The sequence below is a fragment of the Athene cunicularia genome, assembly GCF_003259725.1.
Source record: "Athene cunicularia isolate RWA chromosome 2 unlocalized genomic scaffold, athCun1 chr2_part1, whole genome shotgun sequence".
Taxonomy (NCBI): domain Eukaryota; kingdom Metazoa; phylum Chordata; class Aves; order Strigiformes; family Strigidae; genus Athene; species Athene cunicularia.
The window spans coordinates 27,832,910-27,849,434 of NW_020799095.1; the positions used below are offsets into that span (position 1 = coordinate 27,832,910).

The 16,525-nt window shown below is 37.1% G+C and overlaps 1 protein-coding gene across 5 annotated transcripts in view; it reads right to left on the reverse strand.

The window, feature by feature from the left end:
* ANKIB1 (ankyrin repeat and IBR domain containing 1) overlaps positions 1-16,525 on the reverse strand; it is an 86,341-nt gene that overhangs the window by 17,419 nt on the left and 52,397 nt on the right. For all 5 annotated transcript variants that reach the window (XM_026843777.1, XM_026843778.1, XM_026843774.1 and 2 more), the window contains exons 5-9: positions 14,418-14,535; positions 10,618-10,826; positions 8,394-8,482; positions 6,551-6,695; positions 5,023-5,189 (exon numbers count right to left, since the gene is read on the reverse strand). In XM_026843777.1, the coding sequence (XP_026699578.1) occupies positions 5,023-5,189; positions 6,551-6,695; positions 8,394-8,482; positions 10,618-10,826; positions 14,418-14,535 (728 nt within the window). The remainder of the gene's footprint in view (positions 1-5,022; positions 5,190-6,550; positions 6,696-8,393; positions 8,483-10,617; positions 10,827-14,417; positions 14,536-16,525) is intronic.

Here is a 16,525-nt window from a genome sequence, read left to right on the forward strand (position 1 = left end):
GGGGCAGGGGGGGCGGAAACGTTGTCTTTAATGTTTTCAAATCTGTAAGTCTGTGGATTTTTAATGAAGTGCAATCATATATATATATATATATATATATATATATATATATATTTTATGTATCTATATCTATATGATAGCCACAAAAGAATGTTAAAGAACAGCTTCTCATGGAAAAAGTTCTTTTCTCAGCCCACCCCAAAATAAGGATTTTTATACTGGGATGGCATTTTACTAGAGTGAGAGCATCAATTCTATTGCTCATAAAACTTTTTATGAAACAAAGTTGTATCTTTGATAGACTTCCTGACAGCACTGAATGAATCACAGAATCATCTAGGTTGAAAAAGACCTTGAAGGTCACCTAGTCCAACCCTTAACCTAACACTGACCATTCCCAACTACACCACATCCCTCAGCACTACGTCAACCCGACTCTTAAACACCTCCAGGGATGGGGACTCCACCACCTCCCTGGGCAGCCCATTCCAACGCCCAACAACCCGTTCTGGAAAGAAATGCTTCCTGATATCTAGTCTGAACTTTCCCTGATGCAACTTCAGGCCATTCCCTCTTGTCTTATTACTTGGTTAAAGAGGCTCATCCCCAGCTCTCTGCACCCTCCTTTCAGGTAGCTGTAGAGGGCGATGAGGTCTCCCCTCAGCCTCCTCTTCTCCAGACTAAACACCCCCAGTTCTCTCAGCCGCTCCCCGTACGACCTGTGCTCCAGACCCTGCACCAGCTCCGTTGCCCTTCTCTGGACACGCTCGAGTCCTTCAATGTCCTTTTTGTAGTGAGGGGCCCAAAACTGAACACAGGAATCGAGGTGCAGCCTCACCAGTGCCGAGTACAGGGGTCAGATCCCTTCCCTGTCCCTGCTGGCCACGCTATTGCTGACACAAGCCAGGATGCCATTGGCCTTCTTGGCCCCCTGGGCACACTGCTGGCTCCTGTTCAGCCGGCTGTCAATCAACACCCCCAGGTCCCTCTCTGACTGGCAGCTCTCCAGCCACTCCTCCCCAAGCCTGTAGCGCTGCTGGGGGTTGTTGTGGCCCAAGGGCAGCCCCCGGCATTTGCCCTTATGGAAACTCCTCCAGTTGGCCTCAGCCCATGGCTCCAGCCTGTCCAGGTCTCTCTGCAGAGCCTCCCTACCCTCGAGCAGATCAACACTCCCACCCAACCTGGTGTCATCTGCAAACTGACTGAGGGTGCACTCGATCCCCTTGTCTAGGTCATCAATAAAGATGTTAAACAGGAGTGGCCCCAACACTGAGCCCTGGGGGACACAACTAGTGACCGGCCGCCAACTGGATTTAACTCCGTTCACCACAACTCTCTGGGCCCAGCCATCCAGGGAGAATGCTGTGGGAAACGGTGTCAAAGGCCTTGCTAAAGTCAAGGTAGACAACATCCACAGCCTTTCCCTCATCCAATAAGCAGGTCACTCTGTCGTAGAAGGAGATCAGGTTTGTCAGGCAGGACCTGCCTTTCATGAACCCACGCTGACTGGGCCTGAGCATCTGGTTGTCCCCCATGTGTTGTGTGATGGTACTCAGGATGAGCTGCTCCATCAGCTTCCCGGGCACCAATGTCAGGCTGACAGGCCTGTAACTTCCTGGATTATCCTTCCAGCCCTTCTAGTAGATGGGCGTCACATTGGCCAATTTCCAATCTGTCGGGACCTCCCCGGTCAGCCAGGACTGCTGGTAAATGATGGAAAGTGGCCTGGCGAGCACCCCAGCCAGCTCCTTCAGCACCCTCGGGTGTATCCCGTCTGGTCCCACAGACTTGTGTGTGTCTGTGTGATGCAGCAGGTCACCGACTGTCTCCTCCTGGATTGTGGGGGGGTCGTTCTCCCAGTCTCTGTCTTCTGGCTGAGGAGGCTGGGTTCCCTCAGTACAACTGGTCTTGTTATTAAAGACTGAGGCAAAGAAGGCATTAAGCACCTCAGCCTTCTCCTCATCACTTGTTACCATGTTTCCTCCTGCATCTAGCAAGGGATGAAGACTATCCCTGGTCTTTGTTTTGCTACTCACATACTTATAGAAACTTTTCTTGTTATCCTTGATTGCTGAAGCCAGATTAATTTGCAGGTGGGCTTTAGCCCTCCTGATTTCCACCCTGCATAGCCTCACAGCCTCTCTGTAATCACTGTGAGTGGCTAGCCCCTTCTTCCAAAGGCTGTAAACTCTCCTTTTCTCCCTGAGTTGCAGCCAAAGCTCCCTATTTAGCCAGGGTGGTCTTCTCTACCGCCAGCTTCTCTTACAGCACCTGGGGACAGCCTGCTCCTGAGCCATTAACACTTCCAGCCTTCCTGGGCCCCTCTACCCTTCAGGACCATCTCCAAGGGATCCTGTCAAGCAGGTGCCTAAACAAGACATGCCTAAACAATGAAGGGAACTAACACCAAACAGCTGTGACAATTAACAGCATTAGCCTCCCCTGACTGCCGTCCTTAATACTCAGAAGGATTATTTATTTGAACGTGCAAGTTTCAACAAGTTAAAATTCATAGAAGGTCTAAAAGCATCATCCAAGAAGAATGTAGTTCTGGATTTTCTTTCCCCTCATAATATTTATATCATGTAATGAATTTTGAATCAAAACAGCGAAACACTGTTGCAACCTATAATTGGCTTACTGAGTGCACCTGAAGGGATGTCTCTTCCACAGAACAAGACTCTGCCCCTTGTCTCCATCTAGAATAAAAGGAGCAAGGGCTGATGGTGCAAAACCAAGTGTGTACTGCTTGTTACTACTATTTCATAGAAGTGTTTGCTTGCTACAATTGCTTGTGCTTCTGAAACAGCATGAAGGAGTTCTAATATGTTGAATGTATCTGATAATACAGAGATGTAGGATTTGTGCAGTTTTAATTTGTACTACATTTAAATATCTCAGAATGCTTTTTCTGAAAGGGAACAGAATTTTGTGTTACATTTTGTTGAAGGTGCTGTTAGTGGTGGATAAAGAAAAATTAATAAATTCTAAGGAACTCTGTATTTAAGAGGAACATTCCTGCTTCCACATAAAAAAAAAAAATCTCACAAGACTCAGAGAATTTTCTTGCTTTTATGAGCAAGAAGGCTATAGATCCAAAAAAAGCAAGTGATTATCTAGGGGTTGGTTAGGGTTTTCTAATACATAAATTCTGAAGAAACCCTTACTAAATGCAATATCAATTGCTATTACAATGTCTAAGCTGTAGATTACCTGGGTAAAACTTGCAGAACTGAAGAAGTATGGAACTGTGGGACATATTGATTGAACATTAAATATATAAAGCAAGCTCCCTTTAAGCATACAGTAATGATGAAAAGCCTCTGAACTGAGAATACCCTTTCATTTTCTCCAGAGGAACTCATTCATGCACAGGGTTTTTGTACTGCACGACTAATATGGCTGTCCTCAGCAAACGGTTCTGATTTATAGTACTGCAGGATGCTTTGGTTGCTAGCAGAACTTTCTCGCCATTGCTGAAACTCTTCATTCATTTTTGTGGGGATGAAAGAAAGGCCTTAGAAAGGCCTTCCTGGACATTTTGCTGCTAAAATGAGGTCTTTTTCAAGACTATTTGCTTGTGCAGTATCTCAAAGTATTAACAAAAAAAACATTCGGAAATACTAACAGGAACAATAAAAAAGACATTTCTCATGAAAATTAGGCACCCAGAGGACATTTTAATACTCAAAGGACGTTCTGGGGAGCTAGTACATTCAGCCCATATAATGGAAGCAGAAGCTGCCAGTGTCTGAAGGATCATGTCAATATTACAGTAAAGTGGTCTCAAGCTCTGTCCTTCAGGTTAATGGAAAAATTGATTTTCTGTCTGTAATCAGAAGCAAGGATGAGAGGATGGTACCTTCTTGTGGAGTAGTACCAAGGTTTATTATATGTTCACTGGCAAAAAACATTTTCTAGTTTGTTTCCAGAGGACTTCCTTCCTTCCTTCCAAGTTCTTCATCCATTGTGAACAACCTCTTCCCAAGAAGTTCTGTTTTCTGGCTTTTGTGGTTGTTTCATTATGTCTACTTTCCTCTTGTTCCCTCTTCGTTTCCGTTCATACAGGGAAAGAACTAAAATAAGAAGCATCTTTCATTAAGAGTCTTATGATATTTGGAATCAAGCAGATTATTCAGGATCTCTTCTTCTTGCATCATGGTTTCAATTGGAAAATTAAAAGGATTAATCAGCTTGTCTGAATGTCTATACTTTGGTTGACCCTTTTTGATTTTCCAACAGTGAAAAGGATGTCCCACTACAAGAGTCAGAAACTGTCAGTCTGATAATCTCAAGGAACTAGGATAGGGCTTTGCTTTGCACTTCAGAGAAATATCCTACCACTTTTCTGCTTTTGTTGATACTGTTGTTGTCCCTTCCTTGGAAGTGCTGAAGATAGGCAAACTGATGGATGTTTTTAAAATATCTTAGGGCTTTTTACTCCTTCTCGATCTTGTATTCATCTTAAGACTCAACAGAAGATAACATAGAAAAAGTGTTGACCCTGAAGTGAAACAGTGATTAGAGTGATCCTGCAAACAGAATCGCTATGTATGAAGCAAAGGTCCTTTCTAGCCTTGTTTAAACTCCAGCTTCTTTGATGTGATTCTACCAAAATTCAGAAAGAGCTAAAACCTGCTGATTTTCTGTACTACAATTCAGAATGTGCCATGTTTCAATTATACTACAACTATGCAGAGCAGACACAAAAATCTGTCCACCACTATCCTGCTTCTCATCTGTTCCCTGAAAACAGAACATCACAACACTCCATACTGCTGTTTTGCATCTAAAAGAGCCAATAATGAGTAAGACAGTATTATAAATCTTTGCTGTGACCCAAAATACTGAAATATTTGTGTACATGAGGTTATTTAGTACATGGATACAGGAGAGCAGAGTCATATACCTTCCCATACAAATTTTTGTTGCACACTTGTTGCTATGTGTGACTTTTTAATTAAACCTGGAATAGCAGTGACTGTGAGTGTATCTAGATGTAGGTAAGCTTCTAGTACGAACCAGCAGAAAAGATGTCCTTTTCCACAATCTACAGCAGGAGCTTTTAGCATAGGGAAGCTAAGTGTATCTGATCCTGTTGAATTTGAGCCTTGTCTTGTTAGCCTTACTGCTCTCTCACAGCCTGGTATAGGACACCACTTAATCGCAGGGTTATTTTCAACAAAGGCCTGGGGAAAAAGAAGGAAAAAGGAAAATATTTTACCACGTAAGATCAGATTTCATCCCTGATATAAAACAATCTGTATCCATATACCTTCATTTGAAGGAACAAAGCCAAAAAGCAGGACAATCTTGTAGCTAATTTGATAGGCTTTTAAAAATAGTTATAAAAAGGAGTAATTTGATCTTCACCTTATTATTTTTTTTTAATGAGTACTCCAGAAATATGCTAATAAGCAAATGATGTACATCCCAAACAAAATGTTCAATGTGTGCAAGTCAATTCCTTTGTGATTTGGCTTCCTGTAAATTTCTACTATATACGCACTGGCAGTATACTCATTAACAGAACTGACTCTTGTGGTTGAAAAGAATTAAAACCTTATTGATTAAATCCAAAATCCCACAATATATACCACTTGCAATAAACTTGAAATCAGAACTAGACTAACTCAGGAATATACCTCCGGTCTTTTTTGCTTAATGTAGCAGGACATCTTTTGTAAAACCTAATAAATGAGGAGGAAAAGGAACTTTCATCAGTTTGCTTCAAACCTATGTTGATCACCACCCACTTGAAATATGAAGATGTAAAGGATTAATCAGACCTGGTAATTTAATTTGCATCTTACTGTGTATTAAAGAGACTTGTCACACAGAGAAAGTATTGTATCATAAATGAAAAAATATTTCTTTACTTTCTCTTGCCCTGCCACCACTCATAATAGTAGCACATTATCTCAAAGACTAGTTCATTACTATGCTAGTATAGAAGAAGAAAGGTGAATTAAAAGATTGCTTTTATAAACAAGTTGCAATGATGGAAATAAGCATATTAAAAAACCCCAGGAAAATCAAATCAAAGCTTTCCTACTTCTCTTCCTAGATATAGCAATCATATCAAGCATTGGATGGAAAAAAAATGAAGTAATTTGCTTGCACTAATAAATTTTTAAAAGAAAACAGTTACTATTTCTGAATGTAAACAGTCTCTTGGTAATAAAAATACTATAAAAACTCTTTAAAATTTTAGATTGCTAATACAAACAAGTCTGGCTGATTAAAAGCTTCCTATCACCTGTTACAGACATTAGTTTGATTCAATCTTTTTATTAATACTGCATTAAGTTACACATTATGGAAGTATTTCATTTGTGCTTGAGGAATAAATATAATGTTCCTTCTTTTTTCTTGGTGGCATACCAAACATTGATATATAAGACAGCCAGTAATTCAGTGTACATATTAATTTATGAGTTTCTACTTGGAAAGTTACAAGATATAGTGCAGCATTTCACACAGAAGCTGTAAGTTAGTTTTTATAGAATGAAATACAGTTCAAGAGTACTAGAATGGTTTGATAATTTACCTTAATGTCAAATTGAAGGTATCTTTTGTCCATCTCCTTGGAAACCACGCTTTCTATGATGTCTACAGGCACAAGCTGGAAACAATCATATGCTGGGCAAAAAATGTTGTGAGCTTCACCCTCCTGAATTTTCAGATTCAAAAATCTGCCAGAATTTTGTCAGTATTTGTGAATAAAAAGTAAAAATTAAAAGGCTGATGAATACTTTATATTAGGTTCAAAGATATTCACATTAATCAATTTTTAAACAAAGGAAGTATCCCTTTCTGTTCAAAAGGGCTACAGATTTGATGAACAGCATAATTAAAAAAAATTAAAAGAACACTGTCACGATTTGTGAGTGCCATCAGCTATGCTTAGCCCTATGTGTTTGTGGTTTCCATCCTCAATATTTATCAGAGATTGCTATGCAATGTTTAATTAAACTAAGCATTACTTCTAACTTAAATCAGAAATGGAACATGTAAATGTAATTAATCTAGGAAATAATTAATTTGATATGCAATTAATTTTACAACTGTAGTAATCAAAATAGGTCTGCTCTTGAAAACAAATTTCTAAATGGAGACTTATAGTCCCCAGGCACCAGAATGCAAGAGAGAATGAGCTCGGAAATCTGCTGAAAGCTGGACTTCAACTAACAGTGCACAAGGTTACTTAGTTTAACAGCTGTAACTTAGTTATTAATCTGACATCAAGGATGATACTCATCTTATGTAACTTTAATCATCTCATCAACAGGCAGCTAGTCTAAGTTAGTCACCTAGAATCCTTTAACAGTTAAGGTAGAGACACTTGCCAATTCATCCCATCTTAGATTTGTATCTTAGAATGAGATAACTCAGTCCTGGCTCTGCTCTGAGTAACTTAGAAACGACTGGCTCAGAAAAATTAATCTCACCCTAGATATGCCACTGCAAACACTTGCTTGACATTGAACTATAGCTCTGACTGCATGCATGTACAAATCACAGTACACATAGTCCAGCACCCAAATTAGAAGCACCATGTCAAGCCAGTGATCTCTTCTACATCGCTACATAACAATTTGCAAGACAACAGAAGCATGACTATTAATTTTCCTGCCACTGAAAAGACTTGCCTTCTAAAAGCTCATATGGAAGAGAAAGTGCTCTTCCTTAACATAGGAGGAATGGGTTCATATGAAATGGACAGATCTGCAGTAGGACTAGTTGTGTTGATATGACACTGTAGCAAGACACTATAGTGGTACAAGTAGTACAATCTCCTGGATGGGGTCAAAGATAAAGGCACTGCATACAGATACAATTATTCCTGGGGAGTATGATTAGTATTTATACTAGTATAATTAGCCATGTCTGAGTTTTTTACTAGCATGAATATTCTGACTTAAAAAAATCTACTACCAAGAGCATTACACTAATAGAACTTTTAAACTAGATCTACTCCTCAATTATTAGCCCTCAACGTAAGAAAGCATTTTCATTGCTTTTCTGACTGGAAGTGGATTTATGATGCCTAAATTTAGTATGCTAAACTAAGAGATGGAATTAAGCACGTGCTTAATTTAGAAAGTGTAAACCCCAATGCTGCCAACGCCACACACATATTGAGCAAATCAAAAGTAGGATCATCTATTTACACACAGGCTTGAAACATTTGCTTAAGAGTTTTGCTGAATCAGGACCAAAACAACATTACACAAGTCTAAAACAGTTGATGGCCACTCTGAGTGACAACTTAAACTACAGGTCAAACCAGCAACTCTTTGAAACCCAAAGCGTTTATGGTCTCTGTCCTTTCCTCTTCAAAATGGCAAGTACAGAAGTTTCTCAAAAGATGGAAATGTACATATACTCACGCCTCCCAGCATGCTCTGCAGAAGTCATGTCCACAAGGCATATCCACTGGGTCTTCAAACACAGAAATATTACACATACAAATGTCACACTGTAGATGAAAAAAAACCTTTTGATTAAGAAATACCCTAAAGCCTTTCATATTGTTAGCAGGACATGTTACATTGGAAAATCTCAGCATAAATTTAAAGTGCTCAGTAGGGGAAAAAAAATCTAACTGTAATCAGAAAAAAAAAAAGTTATTTAAGCTATAGAAATAAAAATGGGAAAGATTAGGTATCTCTGTTTCTGTACCTCCCTATCCAAACAGCACATTTTTCATCAGCTTCACAAACAGCCAGAAATGGGAGTTTGGAGATGACATAGGCTATAGGAAATGTTTAGCATGTCACATAAGCAGGTCCAAATCAAGGTCAAGCAATTTGGTTCTACAACAGCAGCAACTATTTTAAGTAATAATCTACATAAATACTACTTTTTAAGAAAAATATTTTGAGGCTGTCAATTAAAACAAAGAATAAGTTAAGATACAAATATTCCAGCAGAATACATCACTAATGAATTCTATGCAACTAGGTACTACAGAAAAATTAACATTGACTGTTGAGACCCTTACTCTGAAAAATTTAAAGCATAGGAATGAAACTACTCATTGCTTGTGGTTAGGCATGAAAATAGATATTAATGTTCTTCAAGGAGTATAAACAGATTTTTCTTTCCATTGGAACAAAGATTCCATGAAAATTTACTTCAACTTTCAATACATTAGATATTATATACATGTAGGATATTTTCAGAAAGTTAGCTTACAGTATGCCACTTTTTAAAAGCACTTGTTCTACAGCCAAAACCAAACCAAACAAATTGGTCTTTGAAGTGCAAAACTTGATGAAGGCATTTATTGTTGTTTCAGTCATTTCAGCTTATTGACAAAATTTAACATTTTAGAAGTTGATAAAGCATCAAAAATGTTCACTATTTAAATGATTTTTCAATTTTATTTTGCAACTTTAAAATAAGAAATTTCATGAAGCCCTGAGTTCAAAGTATCAAATGCAGAACATTTACTGGAACAGTTTTAAATATAGGACAGGAGGTAAATGCAAAATCTGAAAAAGACCTTTATAGCTCGAGGTTTTATTTTATCTGTTGCTTTTAGTTTTCATTTTCCTGCAAAAATGAGAGACTTCAGAAAAATACGTATTATCATAAACATTTGAAAATATTATTTTGATATTTTTTTTGTAAGATTTTAAATGAACAGGAATACTGTATGTATAACTCTGGATTTGGAGTTAGACACACTAGATCTAGAATGGTAATCATTATCCAAGCCTGCATTCCTGGCTTATGGGCCATCAATGAAAACCAAAACATACAATGTAAAACTGAAGACATGTAATCTTTCATTACACATTTTAATTAGGAAATATTCCCAGACAATATTTAACTGCCAATGTAAATAAATGTATGATAACATTATTCCTTCTACATAGCTTCTTCTTCAGCATTTTACAATTAAAGAAATAAAAGATTTCTATGCAGGAATGCAAAATCTTAATTTTCATATGAGATCTAGGGATGATCCATTTGAAGACTGCATTCCAGAAAAATGCTTAGGTCATGGAGCAAAAGTTTTATAATGCTGCAGCTGCAGATTATTAAAAAGAGAACTCTGTCTTCCAAAAGAACCACACTGATTTTAATGAAAGGCGCTTTCATATTTCAAATTTGCAATAGCCTTGTAAACCGCCTGAAGCAACCCACACATAGTAAAAGTAATTATAAGCTTACAGTACACTAGTGGGCTGACATTTCAAAATGCAGACAAAGAGAATTCTGTTTCCTAAAGAAAAAATTTTCAAAAGGCAGGGTTCACAGCATTGAGTACATTCAGGGAAATGGATACAATGAAAGTGAACATCTTGGTACGTATGGAATGAGAAGCTCAAAAGAACCAAATGTACTGATGTGACTGTAGCTGGCTAAAACACTACTTTGTGAGTGACAGCCAAGGTGAAAACAGAGTGCTTTCTATTAGCCAGATGCTCAGTGGTGTTATTGTATAGGATGTTTAAGGTGTCAACTTCTGTGTTCACCACTTTTGGAAAGAAACACTTTACACCTTTACAAAATGACAGTGCAGCCCTCCTGTCCACATAGGTGTGCTAGGTTTAGAAAAAAGCTCTTTTGCCTTGCTAGTTTCAGGTCTATTTATAAACTTACCACAGCTGTCTCAATGTCTCCTGGTGAGGGGCTGATTTCATCAGGAGAAGTTACAGAAGAGCGAGTAGTGCGTGGAGTTCGTGGAGAAGGGAGCGTATCCCATGCGTTGTATCCACTTGGAGGGGGAGTTGGCATCTGAACGCCTGAACGCTGGCAGCAGTTCTCTGGATTAGACATCCATGCTTCAAGTAACTTCTCCCTGTCCCAGTCTTCAATAAATACAGACACAGGAAATTATGCAGCTGACTGTCTAAAATACATTTTGTAACTGCACCTCAAAAGAATACATAAACACTAAGCTAAAAATTTTAGAAATAAATGAATATGATAAAGTGCAAGAAAAGGAACTTTAGACAGAACACATTCCAAGATCATACATAATGCAATGTATTTATATAAATAAATGCATCACAAGTGTTTCCTCTCCCTGTAATATCACTCTTAAATAAAGTTACTTTTATTATTTACAGCAATTGCAGTAGCTAGGAGATTCATCAGAAACTAGAACTGCAGTGACTTGCAAAGACCGATCAAACAGCTCTTGTACCATAGAATTTTCAGTATTTTGCCTTTCTGTGAAAAAAATAACTGCTCAATATGGATTCACTTTAATCTATTGTGATTTTTTAAGAAGATGAAGCCAAGAGCTACAAACAAATGAAGAAGACTAAGATACAAGTGGATTACAAAAAGATTTGCGACCTAATGAGTTACCAGTCTTTACATATGCATGTAAAAGTTATTATGTATTTCTGGGGGAAAAAAAAACACAAAACAACCAAACCAAAAAATCCTACCTGATTGCAAAAGATATTTCATATATTCTTATTACATTTTTATTCTATAATTGCTATTGAATACTTAACTTTTATTCATAACATTGCCCATTTATATACAAAAAAGAACTACTGAAATAAATTTTATGTATGAAGATCTTAAAACTAAATAAAATCTTTCTTAATCACTGTTTGAAATGTTTTGTTTCTGATCCCTAAGAATATTACTAAAGATATCTTAAAAATAATGATTTTTTTTCTATTAAAAATACTTTTAAATTCTCATTTAAGTATAAATCTATCAAATTCCTATATGGATTTGAATCTCAACCTATCAACATTATGCACAGATCAGATGAACTAGAATTTCAGAAGGAAAGAGAAATCTCCTGATTTTTTCCTAATGCTTTAAATAAATACTTTAAAGGGGTTTTTATCAATGTTAGATACTCCCACTGGAGACTCAATGTTATTAACCAAAAGATCTGTGCTAGTTTTATTGAATTTTAGATTTCATAAGAAAAAGATAAATAGTATTCCTATACTGTATTAATGCTGGGAAAAAAAAAATGTTCTAAGCACTGAACTTAGTAAAAATATTGCCCCTGTCAAATAACGATTACTACTATACTAAAATCTGCTCCCTCCTAAAATGACAAAAAGTCTTTGAGCTGGAGATGATTTACTGATCAGATGCTTACTTATCTAAGCTAAAACATATCATGGGTTAGTGTAATTTCATTTGTTTAAAGACATGGACCCTGAAGATATTTACACTTCAAAAATTATAAACTTTATTAGCATTTTCCAGATTACCAATAGTTTATAATATTTCAGAGGGGAGTTTACTGATGCTAAGATACAGATAATATTTGCAAGAAGTTTTCTTGAGCTCCTCTGTACTGTATCTTTAAAACTACTCAGGGTTAAGACATGCTAATAAATGCATTCCACTGTGTTTTCTTTACTAACTTAACGAGTTTTAGCAAAATATGAGGTAGTTATATTTGCTGAATTGCCTCTCTTCTATCCTGAAATCAACTGCTGTATAATGAAGTAGGAGAGAAACAGGAACAATGTTGAAAAAAACATTTGTAGAAAAACTGTAAAGTTATTTATTTTCATTTTTTTATCTTGGCTCTAACTCTACATTCTTCTATCTCTTAATTAAAAAAAAGAAAAATACACTCTTAACTCTTACAACCTGTGTCAGTAGACTGATATAGTTGTATGACAAAAGAAAGCAAAGGTTGTTGGATTACATGTCTGTACACTGTTGAAAGCAGCACATAACAATGATCTTTCCAAGATTTTAAAACATGCCTTTCATACATTAAGTATGAATTAAGATTTCACATTATGCTTTTATTAATTTCAAGATTAAATGCAAACCCATTATCATTTGGCATATGATGTTTTCCAATTGTCTAAGCCTTTGTAAATAGCTCAGTTATTCCCTTTCCTAGGCTGAACCAATTCTACATCTTCATTTCAAATAAAATAAATCCTGTTTGATTAATTTCCAGCATATGACTACAGCTACAGGCAAAATAGTTGACTTTCTCATGACTTGCAAATTGTCTGTGCTTCTTTCTCTGCACTGGCCAATTGCATTAAGTTACTGCTACATCACTAAGGCAACATCAGTAGAATGACCTTTCCAATACAGACTGGTTTCTTCTCAACTTTCAATTCCTGCTTGCTAGATGTTGGCAGACATTTCTCCACAGTTTACATCAACCTCACTACTTTTGGACTTATGGACTGTGCTGCAAGTTTGAATGGTGTTGCCATCATCTTCCTTTCTAAAGTATCTGCACAGGTTAGAGAATCTGCTTACCTACTTAGTCAAATGAGAGTATTCTGAGAACCCAAAATAGCATACAAATATTGCCCATATTATAAATATATTACAAGAATTAAAGAAATAATCAATGTTAAAAAAATATATATGCAAAGATTGTGCCTTAAATATCATCAGACTGGCACAAGTTCATGCTGACCTAATTCAGTGTTAAAAGGAACACAAATACCAACTATTAAAGATAATGTAAAAGAGAGGAGTTACAGGTACCATACCTCCTCATGAAAGTCTGCCAAATGTTGTGCGTTTAAAATAATGTCTTCTTATTTCACTTTTCCTTGTCTATTTTCACAAGAAGCCCACAAAAACAACAGGGTATGAAAGCTTAATTCAGCAATACGGTGATGAGCATGCAAACCATTAACTGCCTGAGTAGTTCCTTTGGCATACAGTAACAATGCAGATGATTCAGTAAGCATAAGTTTTGAATCACTGAATCAAAGCCTAAAGCTTCCACTGAGTTTCAGAGATACTTCTGTCTGGAGTGAACACACTGAATTCAGTATATCCCTGTTCTGACAACCCCAGTTCAAATTACCCAACAAGAGCACAGACTGATTTCAGTAAAATTAAACTCAGAAACACACATGGAAAAGTACACCCTTTATTAAAAGAGCAACTATAAAAATCCTTCAGAGGACACTTGTAGGCTTTAAACCCCAAGGAAATTTCCAAGTACAATTTAATACAATGGTGAGACTACTTTTATTGAAAAAACAAACAAACAAAAAGAAATAAAAAACCAAACCAAAACAAAAAAAACAACACCAGTTTTATACACAAATATACAGTGGCAGAAAACCAATGGTCTCACCAAAATAGGTGCAATGAATTTGACATCTCTGACAATTAAAACCATGGAAGTTCTACTTATGTGTCTCTCACTTAAATAGGAAAGCTCTGTTTCTTCACACTGCTTAAGTTAAAATATCTTCCATTATAATTCCTAGTTTGAAACACTTTACTAACAGCTTCCCTATCTGCCTCAATGCTTTCTGACATGCTGTAGCTGTACATCTTCCTGAAGTACTGTGTGAACTGTTTCCTGGTATTTGATTAACCGTTACTCCTCTTTCACTTGGAAATAGAAAGTAAACATACAACTGCAATTTTGATTTTGCTGAAAAGAGTTTCTTTAGTCTTAAAAGGTTTTGGATTACCATGTGCCCGAAGTAGAGCTTCTGCAGTAAACAGTGGGGCTTGGAGCATGTCAGCAGATTCCACAATCAGCATATCCTTAAGCCTTCGCAGGTCCTGAAGTCTTAGCCCCTCATATGGCTTTGAGAAGAAGAAAGACAATTCATGTCTAGCAGTATTTTTCAGTCTCTAATGCCATATTAAAATGAAAACTTTCTAAGCACTGTTACTGATCATTATCTCAACTGTGAGGTAATATGTGACAAAATTTATTCATTGTGCAGACCAATGACCATGCAAAGCTATAGGAAACACTGTCATTTTGCAGTATTTATAGTCTGCTCTTTGTACATTTCAAAATCTAAAAGACAATACCACTAGAGTTCACCATTATAGTTGAAGGCCGTGTTCAAACAATGAATTAGTCTAACATTGACTCTCTCTCAAAGTTAGATTTTCAAAGAATCCAGCTGAATTTTGAAGTGATTAAACCTCAGATATTGTGGCATGGGTATGAGAATGCATGACTAGACTTGAACTAAGAATTCCAGGGGAGAGTGAGAGAAAGGACAGGTTAACATACATTGCATATAGATTCTCTCACATTAACTTACACGTGAATTAAGACCCATTAACTTTGAATTGATCTGGAGGAGGATACAGTGAGACATTAGATAGTAAAAAGGGACACATTTGTAAATAGAATCAGGTACAGGACTTTTAAGGCAATATCCACCCTCACAGAAGCGAAAAAGTCGGTGATGAATAGGACAGATGAGACATTCAGTTAAGAGGTTCACAGAAACATGGAATGGTTGAGGTTGGAAGGAACCTGCAGATGCCATCTGGTCATAGAACCAGCTGCCCAGGACTGTGTTTAGATGGCTTCTGAATATCTCCAGGGCTGGATATTCATTGTACATGAAGATGTCAAAACTCTTTTTGACAAACAATGGACAACTGTGATAGCCCTGCATAGGCAGAGCAGACCATCCCAGCTGCCTTCCTGGTCTGGAGCTCCACCCCTTTATTACAGAATTAAAAAAAGGTCAAAGTAGAAAGACAAAAAAGCAACAATTTTAGGATTCTGAATTAGGTCCAACCAAGATACTAGCGATGCATATACATGTTTTGCAGACTCCTTTTTAAAAGTAAGAAAGGAAGAACATGATAGCAAATAATGTATTTGTTAGTACTGCACAGGAAAAATGCCCAAAAGGTAGAAAGAGAAATGCAAGTGGGAGGATATATACAGAGAAGGGATACAGAAAGGTATGTAAAAAAAATATTCTTACATACCCTGGTTTTGTTTATATAAAGGCTAGCTAACAAAAGATTTAAAGCATTTGACATAAAACTGGCATGTGCTCAGGCCACCAAATGGCAACTGTCTTCACCAATTTGGAGAAGAAAGGTCACAGAGGAGCAGCGATAATAGATAACAACAGTTAAGTTCACGTATTATTTACTATTTATATTTTTATTTTATGTAGAGCATAATCCAGGACTCTTCAGTGCTAGATAATATGCACACACATGCATGCACACATACATACACAGATATGAAGCTAAAGACTGGTTTTGTCCTTAAAACTTTACAATCTAAGTGAAAGTCTACTGTGCGCATAACCCTTTGAGGATAACAAGCAGGTGGCAGAAGAGAAAGGGGAGAATGGATACAGGGGCTTCTAAAAGATTTTTGTTTTTTTGAGACACCTACTCTAAAAACATAACATGCTTCCTACATTCTAGGTAATACAATAAACCCTATAAAACGCATCTAAAAACATAACTAACTCCCACAAGGACCTCTTCTGTTAGCTAGTCAATAAAATAAACAGGAGCCTCTCGATATTAGAAATTTTGTGATCAGCAAGAGTAATGGTTCCATGGCTCTGCACTGGGTCTTTGTCCTTTTGGAGAAAGCAAGAAAAGTGGAAGAGAAATGGACTGTGAGTTTCCTGACCTTTATCTTGATTGGCCAAGTTCAGGGAGTTTCAGTATGTCCTTCCATTGCTGATCACGCATGACTCAGTAAAGGACAATCTGAACGTTAATGGCTTGCACTGAAATAAATTTGGGCCACTTGACTCATAGCATGCTGGAATATGACCTACTTACTTTCTTACAA